The sequence below is a fragment of the Henckelia pumila genome, chromosome 4 (assembly GCF_033568475.1).
Source record: "Henckelia pumila isolate YLH828 chromosome 4, ASM3356847v2, whole genome shotgun sequence".
NCBI lineage: Eukaryota > Viridiplantae > Streptophyta > Magnoliopsida > Lamiales > Gesneriaceae > Henckelia > Henckelia pumila.
In genome coordinates this window covers 25,001,903-25,019,743 of record NC_133123.1, presented here as the reverse complement: position 1 = coordinate 25,019,743, position 17,841 = coordinate 25,001,903, and the positions used below count along the sequence as shown (strand labels likewise).

Below are 17,841 nucleotides of genomic sequence, written 5' to 3'. Positions count from 1 at the left end.
GAATTAAATATCTAAGTAAACATAAATTAACTTTGTTTACTGTACAGCACTTGCTTGCTCAAATCTATCTATCTAATTCTTAAATTCACCAACTTCCCCCAGTCTTTTGTTACAAGCCTCACCCACGTCAATAGACCATAATAATCCCTCCTTAGTATTTTTTTTTTTAAAGATCTTGTTTTTTTGCTATACGACTTGATTCGAGACATGGAAGTAGTGTTTGAGATAGCTATTAGAAAACATTCATTAATTTTTCTTTTAAAATTCATAGTAATTTCGATTACTAAATGATGATTTTCTTTAATAATATAAGATAACATTATTTAAAATTTTACTTTGATACGAAGTTTTAGATGAAATATATAATTATTGGCTTCTCATTAAAAAAAATAAAAAAATAAAATGAAACTTGAATCCTTTATGCTTGCGGTTGTGCGGTTTCTCTCTCCACACTCAACTCAAAGCTGAAAGGTTCCTTCCTGCTTACTTTTCTGGCTTCTCTCTCTACTCTCGCCTCCAATAAGATTAAAGTAATGCTAAATTATTGATTCGAAAGCAACTATTAATCAATTCTTTATGGATTTTTCAGCTCTTGTTTGAGATCTCGTTTTCACTGTTTGTTTAATATATTTTTTTGTAGTTTAAGCTACTCTGAGCTCCTTTTCTCGCTCTGAACCTCGGTTTGATTCAGCTGCGGTGAGTATTACTCTCGATCTGCCTTTTTTTTGGCCAGTTTTCAGTTTGTTACTGTTTTTTATGCAGTTTGAATTTAGCGCATTGTGGAGTGGTAGTGGGATTTGAAATTTGTGGCTCATTATTTTTGTATTTTTTTTTTGAATTTCTGGTGATGGATTTGGAAATGGCCGTGTCATTGTAATGTTGTATTTTTCGTTCCTTTATTGGAAACGAGATCTGATCTTGAGAGATAGCTGTGCAGTCTATGATTTGAATTGTATATTTTAAATTTTGAATTTGAATTCTGGACGGTCCGGTCCGTTCTTGAATGGGCCCGGCTTGGGATGTTTTCTGCCGATTGCTATTCTCTATAGAGTGTGTGACGTATGGTGTTATCCTGTGACCGATGAAGAGTTTATTTTTGCTGCGATTAGGCAGTGGAATATATTTTGGAATGTGGAAGGTCAGTGGCATTATTCCTTTTAGATCTCTAAGGTGCTTGTGCTTGTGTGCAAAAATTGATCCCTTTGTGTAGGCATGCCACATGTTTCTACGATCCACGTTTGCATGAACATATCATATCTTGTCACTTGTCAGTGATGAATTATATTCAACTGGCGCAATGCTTGTCCGACGGTTCGCATTAGTGATTTTGCCACCAGGATTATGTCATTTGATGAATTAGAGTATGGGATTCCGAAAAACTAGAAACTCTTGTAAAGCCTAGGTGGTTTCTATTGCTTTCCTTTTTTGGGTCCTCGTACTTGTTGGAGGAAATGATTTGTATCTGTAAGTACTGGATAAAGTGCTAATTTTGAATTTCTTCACTCTTCAGTCAGTTATTTTGCTCTTGAAGATGGGTGTGGTTATGGATGCTGACATGCCATTGGACTACATCGAGTTTCAGATTTCCCCAAGCCAAAATAGGTTATATTTCCATCGCTTTTTCAATTGCATGCAACGGTTATCGAAAGAATGCCTCAAAGTTGCATGACAATACCTGTGCGATTACTTTGTATTTTATATATTATTTATTATTTATATTTCGTTAATTAGGTTATGATTTTCCATACTTTCTCCATATTTTTTTTTAAATTTACCTAGTGATTATTGTGCAACACCCTTTTCTTTCTTGATTGACGCTCACTTACTTGCCAAACTGGCTGTCTGAATTCTTGCTATCCATTATGTCTTGTTCTTTGGTCTGCCTTGTCGATATTACATTTTTTTGCTGGTCCTTTATAAAGATACGAGGCATGTGTGCGTTATGTGAACAAGAAAGAGAAGAAAATAGCATCTGGTCTTTTGGAGCATCTGTTGCTGCATTCAGCTGAAATCTGTGCTTTGCATTCAAAAGGATCTGATTCTAAGTACAAACTTAAACCTCCGGAAAATCCACGTGACTTGAAATGGTTTACAAAGTCCACATTGGAAAGGTTTGGACATCGTTTTTTTTGTTTGTTTTGGTAGTCTACTTTCTTTAGAGTCCACTTGACAAGTCTACTGCGATTTTTTTTAATCAACTAGGTTTCTACATATAACCTGTTCTTCTTATATGCTGGACATCACCAATGCCGTTAGAAGAGAGATGTCTCAGCTGGAGGAAACCCGAAGATTTCACCTTTCTTTGTATGCAAAGGTAAAATTAGCTGATTTTGACCTTGAGTTAAGCTGCAACTAGAAGTAACTTGTCCACTTTTTTTTTCAGGGTACGGAATCTGAGGTCCAAAGTGGCGAAACAGGTTAGTTTGATCACTTTTTGTAGAAACGGATTTCAGCTGTAGCTGTTTACAAAAATTCTTATGGGGAGTTGTTACCTTTATGACATGCATGACTTATGCTGTCAAGAGCATCCACTTTATGGAATTACCTACAAAGAAAATGTAATACCACTCCATTCAGATGAAAGAAAGATAAAGCATTTACTGTTATTGAAAAGATACCGATTTATTTTATTTTATTTTATTTTTTACCTTTTTATCCTGGCAGATAGCAGCTCATCTCATGGCTCCTCAACTCCAAAGGTAATGTTATATTTTTTTTTTCTTGGTTTTTGGTATTGATGATATGAATACTGTATCAATTATGACTTAGTACATGCACATTTGCACACACTGATTCAGTTTTCTAAATATTTGCAGACTGAAGGATCAGATGCTTCCAAGTATGTCTTCTAATCTTTCTGTTTACTACTTGTAATCAAGGAATGCAATATTCATCATATGAACTGTTGGTTGGTTACAGAAATGAATTGCTGCGAGCCATGGACTTGAGGCTTACTGCATTAAGAGGAGAACTGACTGCTGCTTTTGATCGAGCTGTCAATTCTCAATATTCTGTTGAGGAATTGACTGATTTAGAGAAGTTCTCTAACCATTTTGGATCGATATACTTGAGGTATTTCTCGATCTAGTATAGGTTTCATCAAACTCGTGGTCAATTCAAAAGTGCTATCATCGTTTCTGTCTCTCAAATATTTATATGTATGCACATATATTCATTCCAGGGATTCCTTGAGCAAGTGCATAAAACTTGTACGAGATCAGCTGGTTACTTTTTCAAGCAGCGAACAGTTTTTGGAGAGTGATAAAATCTGTTCAACCCAAGGGAATAATGATTGTGTTGGATCATTATCTTCAGGGTCACCAGTAGAATATAGTGCTTCTCCAGCAAAAGTTGCACAGATGGAGAGACAAAGCTCATCAGACCATGAGGAATCTTCTTTCTCGAGTGAGGAAGAGCAAACATCAGTGGAAAGAAGTCGCTCTCTCATAAGATGTGCTTCACCTAGGAGGTCAGCATCTCCATTGCGAAGGATACAAATTGGGCGGTCTGGATCTCGAAGATCTACCGCAATATCTATCAAGAATCTCAACTATATTCCTGCCAGAGAAAGGTTGGTGTTACCTAATAATCTAGCTGGAAGTGATAGTGATAAAGAAGGACATGAACAGCCATTAAAAAAATCTGATAATAGTGTGAGAATAAGTGTGCAAGATGCTATAAGTCTTTTTGAACAGAAACAAAAGGATCAAGTTGGGGATATTCAGAATGCAAGGTCATCGTTGAATGTATCTAGTGGTGGAAATAAATCTGTACTGAGAAGATGGAGTAGTGGAATCGGTCAAGAATCTTCAAGGTATCATGAGAAATCTGTTTTAGATGATGTTCCTCAGGTCCAAAATAATCTAAACAATATGGAAATCGCCAATAGTTCACCAGCAGCTGAAGCTCAGTCTGGAATTTCTTTTGAAGATATTCCTGTTGAGCATTGTGACTTGGATGTGAAACTGAACTCACCTGAAAGGACAGAAAGTGGTCAAGCATTTGCGGAAGAGGAGAATCTTCCAATCGAATCGACTAAATTTGACCCGAAAAAAGCTGCCTTAGCTGAATGGAATCGTAAAACTGAAGCAGAATTAAATGATTTGATGATGAAGATGGTAGAGACCAAGCCTACGAAATTTAGGACTGCTGTGCCCAATATTAGCAAAAGACGAAGTCTACCGGATGAACAAAGAGGTGGTTTTTATGACCATCACAAGGAAAAGAGGGATGACAAACTTCGAGGAGAAACTGCTAGGAGGAAAGCAGAGAAAGACAAACAATTCACGGCAATGCAACAGGTTCTCAATTCAAGAAAATCAGAATTGGCATCCACAAACACGAGAGATGCTGGTAATAAACATATTGTGAAGAAACCCCAGAAGCCACAGAAAAATGTCTCTCAGCCCGAAGTACCAAGAGCAGAGTCTCCAAAACTTGGTAGTATCAAGAAAACTTCACTAAAAGCTTCTTCGCTGCCTGCCACCCGTAAATCATGGCCATCAGTGCCATCTCCAAGGGTTTCAGCTGTGTCACCCACCAAGGTCTCTACCGGCAGAACTTCTGTTGCTGCCACACAAACTCGTAAATCACATCCAGTGTCGTCAGTTTCTCGGTCGGGCAAAAAAGTAGAGACACCTCAAACACAGCCAAGGTCTGTAAAATCGAACAACAATATCAAGAAGAGCACAACAAGCACTACCGATAAGAAGCAGCACTCTGTAACCACTAAAGGCAAAGTTCAAACTGCCCTTGGAAATCCTGTTTCCTCAGCAAAACCTAGCTTATACAACAAAGTTACCAAGAAGGGTAGTGTTGTTCCGCTGGAATCGAAGCCTTTTCTTCGCAAAGGCTCTGGAACTAACTCCAATGCTAATACAGTCTCAAAGATTAAAGCATCCTCTCATTCTCAAGAACCACTGATTACCGATTCAGACCCAATACTAACTGAGGAAAATAAGTCAGTTTCCAATTCTTCTGATCCTTTGGTTCTGCATGAAGATAATGAAATTGGAGAATCGGAAATCAATACACTGACGGAACCTGAGGTCTTTGCTACAAGCTCCCCAAAATGTGAAGACAAGGAGAGCCTTGCCCAAGTGTACTCCAATAATGACCGTATCATTGACAGGGTCAGAGATCGAGAACTAGAAGCCGATATTGAAGAAGGTTCAACCATCTCGCCTTCAGCTTGGGTCGAAATAGAGGAAAATGTGGATCATCCCGTTACATCCAATGGCCACATTTATGAAATGGGATCTCCTGCTTATGTAGCCCCAGTTAACGCATCAAATTCACGGGTTCGTCATTCTCTGTCACAAATGCTTCTCGAGGAAAACAATGAACCTGATATCATTGACTGGGGAAATGCTGAAAATCCTCCACCAATGTCCTTCCAAAAAGATGTGCCTAAAGGATTTAAGAGGCTTCTAAAGTTTGCTCGCAAGAGTAAGAATGACTTGAATGCATCTGGTTGGTCGAGTCCGACTGTATTCTCCGAAGGAGAGGAAGACACCGAGGATTCAAAATTTGTAAATAAGAGAAGTGCTGAAAATCTGGTGAAGAAAGCAACCCTTCAATCAATTAACAACGGACTTTCGAAAGCTACTCATGAAAGCTACCAAAACCGTCCCGGTACTTTTTGCGCCTCACAATTTCCTCATATTCTATATTTTAATTTTAGTTTCTCATGTTCTCCCATTTATATCAAGTGGGGATCTCATATATTGCATAAATAATGAATTGTGTTTCAGCTGAAGCAATTATTGGCAAATCCAACTCTCAGAGTTTATCCCATCAGTTGCACGAGGGTTACGCTTCAGCTTCTGTGACCACCAAAGGTCAGATTGCTAGTCGCTTGAGTTTCTCGCCCTTGTAGTTTTCCATGATGCATTCTTTGTCTCCAGATTTTAATATTTTCTTCTGCATTTTCTTTCAGCAACAAGGTCATTCTTCTCTCTTTCAGCATTTAAAGGCGGCAAATAGGAGATGGAGCTAAGATAACATACTCAAGTTTTATACCTGACCTGGAACTTATACCTGTGGTTCTATATTTTTTCCCCCATCAGGCACTTCGCATTTTTGCTCCTCGGATGAACGGTACGTTCATTCTGATGCAAGAATTTGTCCTCAAACTGACCATTGCATGTAACTAGATACAAAGTGTTCTTTTCAGTTGGGCGGGGGTTCAAACTAAATGATAGAAAGGGTTTGAATTATCAATTTGACAATGTCTGTACAAACAATGAGCAACGTCTGTATTTCTGGTGGTCTGTTATACATTTTGTTTAGTTCGGTTGACCGAATCTGTCCACGGATTTACATTATTTTCTGGCCCTCTGCTTTGTAAATGTGATGATGGTGGTAAAGAAGTTTATTTGCTATTACACATAGTTAGGATCAAACGCTCAAAGCTCTTCTTAATGCGCATGAGAATCGTAAAGCCCCTTCTTTTTGGAAATAGCTTGCTAAAGATGAAATATTCTAATGTTGTGTTTGGTTTGAATGAATGAATGAATTTGATTCGAGAAGGAGCCCACAAGCATGGTGGCTCGGGATGCTTTAGAGAAGAGCCCGCGAGCAAGAGACAGAGGAAACTATCAATTTATTAATCTAAATAAACAGATCGAATTCGATTATTTGTTTGATGTATGCGGCGAATTCTTGACTTATTTTGACATCAAGTGATTAAAATGGCCTTAGATGTATTTTTTTGGAATACAATTTCTTTTTTTGAACAATTTGTCAATATAATTTTCATGATTACGAAATTGTGCTTTTCATTATTAAATTGTATTTTTTAAAAAACAATTTATGAAGGAATTTAGGAAACTTGGGCCGTGACCGCGATAAATTCAAAACCCAAATTATTTAATCAATGTGTTCAATGATGTTAAAAATTTTCTTTGTATATCTCAGATTAAGTTCAAACCAAACAAATCAAACTCAATCTTGAATACTATAACTAGAAACAAACTCGAACACAATGGATTACTCACAATCAACGAGTCTTGCGGGAAGTCGGCTCAACAACACTTGTACTCGACTCAATTCGACTCGTTTTCATTTCATAACCTAAAATTAGAGAAGTATACCATTCCCATCTTTAGATACAACAAACAATCAATCAAGACAACCTATACTAAGATGGATCACAGATCCCAATCTGTCTCCAAACACAAATGGCTAAGCTACACAGAAAAACATAGCAAAACTTCCTCATTCTTCAGAGATTGCATACATTTTTCTTTAGGTATGTCAAATGTGGAAAAATAATATCTGCATCTGATCCATAATATCTTGAAAAAATGTTAACCAATCGATTTGCATTTTTGGCAGCACTTTCGCGACCCATCGACAGTTGAATGGATACAAGTTTGATCAACTCGTTTCCAATAACTATATGGTCTTTACCATAAAGTTTTTCCAGAATCTGTCAGCCAAAAGATTTAAAATTCATTAAATGAACCAATTCCCGGTTTAAATAATTGTGTTCGTGGGACAATTATAAGACAAGAAAATGTAATTTTTTTTAACTCTACGCAAAAATACAGCATACATCAATACATAAAGAATAAAATCCTTTCGGTCATAAGAAAATCGAAACCAGATGCCTTGGCATTAATCGGTTGCGAAATGTCTGAGTATATTATTCTTCGCTGGAAAATTAATTATTTGATGTAGTTGGATTTGATTAAAAGTTCCCTGATTCCTCATAATATTCAGATATGACTTATTTATTGTCACTGTACCACCACCATCGAATAGCTCGTCGTCACCAAAAACAGAATCCCGCTGTAGCCAATAGATTGTTTTTCAAGAGAAGCTCATTGAACCTGTTGAACATGGAGCCCTGGACCTTACTGCGACTAACATGTTAACATATTGTATCACCTCTAGATGTAGGTGTTTAACGATATCTCATAATGGTTTTGTACTCTACTGGTTTAAGGCCATGTGTTCCAAGCCCACAAAAAAGATGGCTAAATTCAAATAAAAAGCAAGTTTTAGCTTGAAACTGATCCTTAAACTGAAAGGTTACCTCAATTGAAGCCTGGCAATGGTCCAGTGCTGCTTGCAAGTTTCCAGCCAAATAAAGTGCCTGGGCTATGTTGTCCTCCGCCTGAAGATAACGATTAGACTCACGGTCTTTGTTAAAACATGAAGCAAAAATTTCTCCAATGACACAAAAACAGTAAAATAAGGCAAGGGAACACCAGAATGTGGATGCAAATTACCTCTGCAACTTTCTTGTTGAATGGATGTAGGAACTTTTTTAAAATATCGCAAGATTTTACGGCATCCTTAATTGTGTTAGTTAGTACTTGACTTCCTGCTATCCTGTCCTGCAACCTATCCGGTGAAAGATATCAGTCAGATTATAAGATTATATGCATTGGCATATGACGTGGTGTAGAGCAATGATAATTCATGGCATGTATGCATGCCCTAAAGGGAATCAACTTTGATAAAAGATTAACATAAAAATAAAACAAAATCTTTAGTTCATTGGTAAAGGGATTTGCCGTAGGGTATTTATTTAAAATTTCCAGCACTGATAAACTGTACCAGTAATACCTTCCAATATAACTATCGGCCTCTGAAATTGCCTTTTGTGAAGCTTGTATATCACAATAACTGCCACAGTTCAAACAATGGCCTGCCTCCAAGCAGTAGCTATTATCATTTTCCTTGCACAAGTGGCAAGCCACACTGCTGATATCTTCATCGACCATATAACCCTTCAATAAACATTAAAAAAAAGAACTCTTAGGAACAACAATTGGATGCTTGAGTTGTATAATTTAAAATATCAGTTTCATAGTTAATAGCTATAGTTTTTGACACACTACCAGTGCTCGATTGCAAAATTCTCTAACAAAGAAGGTCGTGTATTTGATTCTCATCAATTGTTAATTGGAATAATTGTTGGAGTTAAACAACTAACCATACTGTCCCATATGATTTGCCCATGTGGTACAACAATCTGTTTGGATTTCTATATAGTTTCAACATTTTTTTTGGCACTGTAGTTCACAGTTATAAATTTTGATATAATAGCAAGCATTCGATCCCGCAGGAGGAGAGATAAAGTTGTGTGTAACTTTTCCCACTTCATCGATGACAAAGTTATTGTCATTGAAAGGGAACAGGATGCATTATGGTGAGGGCATTTCTACTTAATCAACTAAGCTAAGTAGAAACGAAAGATGTTAGGGTTCAATAGGAAGTCTTTGTTCAAAGTAATTGGAATGGAGTGTAAAAATGGAACATAAAGTAAATGGTTCTCCATCTTCAAATGGAATTTTACGTAAGGTGCATAAAAAATGACAGGATTTTTATGGAATTCTTGAATCTAAGTATTTAAAAGAGTCTACAAGATATCGGTGGATGACATGTTTAGCTAATGAAATTTATAAGAAAACGATATAAGTTCTAAAGCAAATACCTGCATAGAGTTTGGCACTTTTAAGCATCTGAGTCTCTCTTTCTCGTATTTGGTGACAGAGCTGTCCAGAACTACTCCTAAACAAGTTGGCTTAACACATCGATAAGCATTAATGACAAGATCAGGGGTATTCACTCGAGCACAACTTCTACATTGGCAAATAAATGAGTATCGATCTTCCAAAACTTGATGCCGTTCCAAGCAGTTCAACTGTCCAACCTAAAAAATTATAGCTTGTGATGAAATTTTCATAGCTTGGTTATAAATGCAGTACGGCTGTGCTGCAAATAAACCATTGATTCCCACAGTAGCATCATGGATCAACATAACTTCCAGAATACGTCGGAACACGATCCACATTTACCAATAGGCAACACCACAAAATCCTTGGCGATGAAATCATGTCGTGTCATGTAATTCGTACTTTTTAAGCATATAGAACAATGTTTGTTAATGAAGAACCTGAGGGCCATAAGAGAGCTCCAGTTGGGATCTTGCAGTGACATACTCAGTTGTTTGTATGAACAGAGTGCGCGAAAGGAAATACGCATGAGCATTTGGCTGGCAAGAATGATTAAATAAACTCCCACCAGAATACACAGCTTGAGCCACTCTAACCTAGATAATGGCATTGGACAGATTCAATATGGTTACAAGTTAAAGCATTATATCTCAACTAAATAAACGGGAACATTTGAGGAAACAGTGCTGTTTGACTACAAGATAGCTTCTGATTTCACGGGAACAGAAACCAACATTTGGCCCACCTAAAGCCTACTTAATGGTTTTAGTAGGTTTCAAGTTTTTCCAGTTTCATAATTCACACACACGACGGACATAGCAACCAGGTTTGTCCCAGTATACTACTAATACTCAATGGATCCACAGGGGAGGATGCCTCTTTGACAAAATCAGTCGAATAGATGTGAGAAAGTATATAGAATCCAGCTATAGTGAGAAAGTACAAATTTTTTCATGAATATTGCATCCAGATAAAAAGACTGATAGAAAAAGAATTAGTGGCAGAGATAAAGTTTGTGTTCTCTGAATCAAATAATGTAGTGCTGAAACAGATAAAACATAAAAAAAGAAATCTTTGGATATGAACCCTCCTTACCACTTTAAGGGAAGAGAACAAGAATAAAACATCATATTTTAGTTAGCTCAAGATACTGTGAAGATTTATTAAGAGTGGAAAAATTTATGAGCAATGTTATTTATAAATCACATTGGCTTTGCGAGCAGCTAACTACTAGGAAAGAATTCATATGATTGCAATCAGTCTTTTATTTTTATTGCCCATATGATTTACAAGAGTAATTTATATCCTCCTATATTAGTTCTTTGAGTAGTAACAAAAGTCTAGCTTTTCCTCTCGTCACTACACGTGTATAAAATGAAAAGATTGGCTGTTATTTATTTATTACTGCAAAAATAGTTCGAAAAGAATTAGACATTTACACTGTGGTGAGTACCTGCTCCATAGACATTGTTCCTTGATAATCTAGAGGCTGATTGCCATCTGAATATTTCATCCGGACAATTGCCATGGAATTGACCCTAATTTGAGATAGAAGCATGATAATCTGTATTGAGGAAATCGCAAATGCAGGGAAAAAGTAAAACACGTGAATAAAGTGTATATAAAATTTTGATAAAATATGGGCACGTGTATAGATACAAAGCTACAAAAAGGACAGCATGGTGCAGCTCTAATAAATTTTCAAGCAATGTGATTTACCTCTGAAATTATGACGGAGTTAAACGGAAGTTTTGAGGCATAAACTTTCTGGAGACAGCACAAAAGGATCACAGCATATACATGCAACTCCAACTTGCTTTCATTCGATAATTTTTCATAATTCTGACAAAGATCCTGGCATTTAGCAAGGCTATTAGCTTGAAGCAAAATGGATAGCAGGACACAAACAAAAGAAAAAAAAAAGCTTATACACTAACCAGAATCACATGAATGTTAGGATGAGCACAATCATAACTCTGTTGCCGTACATGTTTCACAAGGACACGGCCAGCCAAAACTACATCAGATGGCAAAACCGCAGGCCAGTGCACACCTTGACACTCATGCCTGTGTTCAGCAACATAGTCAAGTTCGGAACTGGTAATCGAAGTTGAAGTCACGTTCCTAACATAGTCTTCAAGATCATCTATTGAGTTTCTTGGAAATTCATATTGTTTCTTATGTTCAGAAGAACCACATCCTCCAGCTAGCATTTGACATTTTGTAGAGCAGTAAAATGGAATTGAACATGAGATGCAGGACACGACATCTGCTGGTAGTTCATTGAAACAATAGTGACAATGGGTTTCGCGACAATGCTTCAATATAATCTGCACATCACTTCTTCAGGTGAGTAAGGATTAGTGCTGCATATTTACGCTAAAAAGGGCTCCTTTGTTTATCATAGTTGTCCATTCTTTTTACAAAATAAAATTCTTTAAGCCTGGCATAAGGCAATGGATGGAAATAAAACCAAGATATTAACTTAGTGCACAAGATTGCAAAATGTATACTACATGAGGTAACCTATTGAAGAAAGATCCATAGTATGATTGTTTCTAACTACTAAAAGCACTTCACGTCGGGGAAAAATAATTTTAACACATACAGCAGCATGAGGATCTTCCTTGTGAATTAAAGAGGCTTGCGGGACATCAGTATAAGAAGTCATTCCCCTTCCCTTAGTTGGAGTAAAGACACATTGGAGTTCCACTTGCAGTGGCTCATCTGTCACATAAGACCTACAGTATAAGAAATTAAAGAAGCAAAAATGACATGTTACACAAAGCAAAGGAAAGCAATAAACATTTATAAGTGCAACATTCCAAGAGATACGTTCAGTAAATATTATGCTATGAACTAAATAGTTTGAACCACACAGCTCGTTCATAATTGGCTAAAACACAGCTGCACTAATGGAACAGAAGGAAGATAAACAGTTCTGGCTCTGGTGGTAATTAACCACAGGAGAGTGCACGAACAAAACAAATCCATGGTTCATACAAGTACATCTATCCATTAGCAAAACAAACTAAATCTAAACGAGCAGAGTCCAATTTGCCAATTTTTAGTGATAAGGATTCAGTTTTTAGGTTGAACCTGCGTACAACTCAAAATCATTTCTTATGAATAAAATTTGATCTTCAACACTGAAATGATTCTCTCTTTTTTAAAACCAACAATAAATATTCAACACAACAGTCTTGGTGATACAATTGATTGCTACAAGCAATTCATATATGATTGCAGAGCACAAACAACAAACTGATAGAATGCGTAGCTACTAGCTACTTATCTGAAACACCTTTCTTAGATAAAAGAGATAAAGATAAGATGGAGCTAGAAAACCTTGAGAATTATCATATGGTTCCTCCAGTAGACTGCTTCTTTGCCCAGAATGATCCGAGATAAGTTTTAGCTCACCCTGAATTTGTCTTTTTCCACTCAAGGATGTCTCAGTCTTCATTGAAATCTTCAAGTCATTGATCGCATCTTCATGGTTCCCTAGTGAAACATTTGCCTTAGCTCTCCTAAACCATGCCTAAATAAGAATATACTCTGAGAGAATATTCTTGTAAGGATTTAATGAAATAAAAATATAAAATAAACTGTAAAACAAAAACACAATTTGTCCTCAACTGCGAAAGCCAAGTGCGATTGAACAGCAATTTTTCTAAAAAGATTAAATGCAGAAAATACAACAAACTTGATAATAAAAAAAGCTACACACAAGGTGATTCGAAGCCCATGTTTAATTAAGAACCACTAACTGATTTCTTAAGGGGAAAATAGTACCACTATCATTCCCATATTTATTCTGAATACATTTAGTCACAGTGAGACAGAAGAAGAATAGATAAGGGAACAAGCTTTCACCTTTGCATAAACAGGGGATATTTTAAGCGCCCTACTGCAATCTCGCAAACTTTCCGAAGAAAATCCCAATTTCTGGAGATAAACCAATAGGAAAACTAAGACTAAAAAAATAATTAGTTAAAGCATGTGTCTCAAAACCGATCACATTATGAAACTAAAGCTTACATGCAACGAAGAAGCACGATTCACATAAAGTGTTGCCACAAGATTTTTCTCCCCATCATCCGCATCTGTTGGTGCAATGTGCAGTGCCTGTTTATTCATTTAAAAGAATATTATGGCGCTCCAAATTAATTGAGTCTGAAGACTGTTTATTTTCAGTATAGAGAAAAGGTTCAACAGAGGCAGGTTAAAGTATCTATCTATGACCCCACCCCCCACCCCCCACCCCACCACACACACACACACCCCAACCCACCCAATTGCAAATATGGCAAACTACTAAAAAGAGATTTAGAACTCCTTTCACTCTTACTCTAGTAATCAGTGCATGAACGCAAACATGCATTGTCAAGATTGGCTTCCAGAGGTCTACTTATTCCTTATAGAGTTTAAAAGATATTGATAATTGATCACAAGGTAGTAAAACAAGAACTCTTCAACAGGAGCCATCATATGCAATTGTCTCTTCAACAGGAAAAAACTGAAAATTTAATTTGGTTACCACCGGATGGAGTGATATGAATTGAAACGAAGTCCAAACATGTATTTCACGTGACACTAATCTCGCATTGCTAATCCATAACTATTACTATTTTAGACTCAAAGCACTTAAAAATTCAATCCAATTTGGAAGCACTTAAAAAATGCAATATTTCTTCAAAATAAAACCAAACATATGTCAAATCCTCCTTTATGGTACACAAAACTGTAAATTACTGCTTCAGATCCTCCTGTACACATTAAAAGATCACAGCTTTTTTTCTTTCCTTTCTAGTAACTGAGGAACTTAATTAAAAAAACACCACAATGGGTTGTTAAGTTATGCTACCTGAGAGTAGAAACGCAAAGCATTGGAGAAATCCCCGTTCGAAAAGCATGCGTTGCCATTTGCCTTGGCTTCCAAAGCAGCTTCCTTATTCTTGCCGCACAGCGCCATTTCCGGGTCCGTTAAATCTCCGACCAGCTAAGGATTTCCAACCAAGAACAGGAAAAAAAATCATATAAACCGCCATTCCGCATCATTCCCCACTAAAATAAAGCACGTCGAGCCCAAAACAAATCCATCAAAGAGACAAAGACACTATATTTGCAGCAGTACCTGGTGAAAAAGGGGCAGATTTTGATAGAAATCAAGAAGAGAAGAGCATGTGGAATGGAGGGAATTCGGTGTACTTTCTGAGATTTCGCGCTTCAGCGTTTCTGGGATTGCGAATTTCAGCTTCTCCATTCTCGGAAGATAGTTGCCGCTACTGACTCCTGAGACAGGAGAGGAAAAATGCAAGGGGAAAGAAAAAACAGCAAATTGGCCCCTAATTTAGTAGAATATTATAATTTTCCCCTCATAAATCTATTCTATCTATTCTATATTATAATGCACAAAGATTTTGAGTAACCATTTTTGGTCATTTTAATGTTTGTACCAAATTATCCCTATCAACCTATAACTACCCACTTTCTCACATTCATCTCCATGTTATTTTTTTAACCACCTATTTTGTAATAATAAAAAATAAATCATGATAATATATATATATATATATATGTAAATACATAATACTATATATTATATCACACGCAAAGCGTGTGCATGGATGCTAGTAAGTATGGTTTACAAAATCTGTTAAATATTTATATGGTTATAAGTTATAACTTATATGGACGGATATCTTAATCGAAAACCAACATCCTCAAAAAAATAAACAAATTTGATTCTTGAAAACATTTGTTGCATACATATATTCTGCTCTTAAAACTTTTTCGGCATTCTTAAAAATTTTGACTTGAACTTCGAAAGAGTTTTATTGGATAAATTTAAAGGTCATCTCGATTCATAGTATTTTTGTCTTTACAGTCGAAAAATCCATGAAGACAAGCTTAGTGAAGCAAAAAATGGTGACTTGGACCACATAACCAAAATTAATTACCATCCACATAGATAATTTCATTTTCTCAGTATCATAACCGATAAAAGACATATACTAACATATAGATGATCAAAATTAGTGTTTATGCCTTATACAGTTAAGAATATTTGGATACATATTTAACATCTCCGACTATTGTTTGCGAAAATAGCAAATTTTTTCGTCTTAAAATTGATCAGAAAAGATCATGATACAAAAAAACTCGACTTTGAGCGACGGTTTAATAGTTCGCAAAACCGTCGCTTCATAGCGACGGTTTTGCGACTAATATGAAAAGCGTCCGTGTTCTGTTATGTGTCGTTATTAGAGACGGTTTTTTATACAATAGTCGTTAAAATTAGCTACTAACAATTAGTGATGAAAATCATTAACATTAATCTTTGCATCCATTTTTTGCGACGAATTGGTTCCGTCGCAAAGTTAACAATGTATGGCTTCAAAAGCGTCTAATATTAATATTTCGTCTTTAAGTTCGTCGTACTGTGATTCAGCGACTATTATTTGGAAAATCGTCGCAATTAGCGATGGTTAAACATAAACCATATCTAAATTTAGGAACTAATTTTATAATTTAGTCGCTAATCACCGTGTTTTATTATAATGTCACAAAATTCGACCCTTATCAATTACACATTGACACGATGTTTGGGTGAAAAATTATTTGAGCAATAATTACTCTGAGGGTAAATACACAATATTTTTTTTAAATAAAAGTATTTTTTGGTCTGGCTTTTGAAACCAAAAGGAGCCTAAATACTTGGTCTTATAAAAATTTACTAATTTTCATTAAAAATGAAAAAAAATATTATTATCTCAATATTTTTCCCTCATCAAATTTTACTAAAATGGTCTTAAATATAAAATAAATGATAATAATAAATAAATAATAAAAAAATACGTCCTTATATAGAAGTGACGTACTGTACTAGACTTTGAGTTAAATAAAGCTTGGCCAACAACAAATTTCTTTGTTTAGTCATCCCTATGTTATATAGGGGACCATCCTATCTTTAAGTTGGTGAAGTTTTCATCCTTGTAATGAAACCCTAAAGGCAGGAACCCTAAAATTTTGTACAATTTTCGATTTTTTAATTTTTTAGAATTTTGAGGAAAAAAATCGAGAATTAATACGGAGAGACTTAATTACATGATTGTAATTTCTTTTTTCTCAATAATACAAGGTCACATTTTTTTTCTCTTTGTTTGTCTCAAATATTTACATGTGTCATATTTAGCAAGATTTTTCTATTAATGTACCCATATTTAACTTATGAACATGTAGTTAAATATTTATTAAAAAATAATAAATCATTTATATAAACACTCATTAAATAAGGATAAAAGTGAAAAGTTGTTTTAATAATTGATATTTCGAATAAATTTGTTAGTATGTATGAAAAAAGACACATGTTTATATAATTAGAACTGAGACGATATTGTTTTTCTAGAAAATAATTTTTTTTACAGCACTGTTGCATTCCATAAAATTGTGTGAAAATTGTGTGTGATACATAATCTTGAAATACAATTAGAATTCAAATAATAATAAAATTAGGTAACTCCATCAAACATAGATCGCTCGATAAACACGTCATATTATGCTACATTTTTAATTCGGCATATCTACAATCATAACGAACAAACAATATAAAAACTTTCGTGATACTGTCTTACAGATAACATGCAATACAAAAACTTTAATGAAATTGTCACATATGTTCATTTTGTGAATCATATATTCTATTCTATCAATGAAAAAATATTATTTTTCATATCAAAAGTATTATTTGTAATATATATATATATATAATATATATATTGTATCAAATCGACCGTTTCATGAATAAATATCCGTAAAACCATCTCACAATAAAGCCACACAATACACAATCACCAAATGACGATATCCCCATCATTGCCAAGGCGTTGAATGATATCACAGTTTTTTTATACTTGATGAAACACTCTATAAGTAAACTCGTAGGAGAAATAGAATACATATTTATCTTAAAGCAACAAGTCATAAATCATATATCTTCAACTGCTACATGTAATTACACCTAGCCATTTCCCAAGTTTTTTTTAAAACATATATTATTACAATGGGACGTCTTCGTTTTGAATCCAGGTCTCTTCGTTTTGGAAGAGGTTTACATCACTGCACCACGATCCATGACCGGTTTTGAAATGCGTATAAAAAGAAACCAAGAAGTCAGGGACCACCCTACACAAACCAAATGCAGCCCATCAATTAAATTATCCAATAGCAGGATTCAAGTACAAATAAAGTAGCATGAAAAAGTTTAAAAAATAGCAAAAACAGGGCACAAAAAGGATTATTCCCTCCATCCCTTATGGGAAATACATGCACTAATCCCATAGGTTTGATTCCTTAATATGGCAACCAT

General features: G+C 35.4%; 2 protein-coding genes across 4 annotated transcripts; one reads left to right on the top strand and one right to left on the bottom strand.

Annotated features, from left to right (window-relative positions):
* Positions 1–404: 404 nt before the first annotated feature.
* Positions 405–6,697, top strand: LOC140860226 (uncharacterized). Of its 3 annotated transcripts, XR_012143631.1 has the most exons (13): positions 433–530; positions 641–696; positions 1,511–1,602; positions 1,923–2,111; positions 2,203–2,314; positions 2,384–2,417; positions 2,665–2,699; positions 2,817–2,839; positions 2,920–3,072; positions 3,182–5,634; positions 5,754–5,840; positions 5,939–6,099; positions 6,532–6,697. XR_012143631.1 is itself a non-coding variant. In XM_073263133.1 (12 exons), exons 3-12 carry the CDS (start codon positions 1,532–1,534, stop codon positions 5,983–5,985), a joined length of 3,204 nt encoding a protein of 1,067 aa, XP_073119234.1. In that variant the 5' UTR covers positions 405–471; positions 641–696; positions 1,511–1,531; the 3' UTR covers positions 5,986–6,300. The 3 variants fall into 3 exon arrangements, 2 of the variants coding, with proteins under 2 accessions (XP_073119234.1, XP_073119232.1); XM_073263133.1 differs by lacking the exon at positions 6,532–6,697 and having other exon boundaries at positions 405–471; positions 5,939–6,300; XM_073263131.1 differs by lacking the exon at positions 6,532–6,697 and having other exon boundaries at positions 5,939–6,300.
* A 344-nt stretch (positions 6,698–7,041) lies between these two features.
* Positions 7,042–14,766, bottom strand: LOC140863905 (uncharacterized). Its single transcript, XM_073267683.1, has 15 exons — positions 14,608–14,766; positions 14,338–14,472; positions 13,512–13,598; positions 13,347–13,418; positions 12,819–13,011; positions 12,079–12,197; positions 11,408–11,800; positions 11,190–11,324; positions 10,924–11,034; positions 9,911–10,066; positions 9,449–9,667; positions 8,578–8,741; positions 8,238–8,352; positions 8,042–8,122; positions 7,042–7,432 (listed from the first exon to the last, which is right to left on the bottom strand). The coding sequence occupies exons 1-15, from the start codon at positions 14,734–14,736 to the stop codon at positions 7,226–7,228; spliced, it is 2,316 nt and encodes a 771-aa protein (XP_073123784.1). The 5' UTR covers positions 14,737–14,766; the 3' UTR covers positions 7,042–7,225.
* Between the last annotated feature and the right edge of the window lie 3,075 nt (positions 14,767–17,841).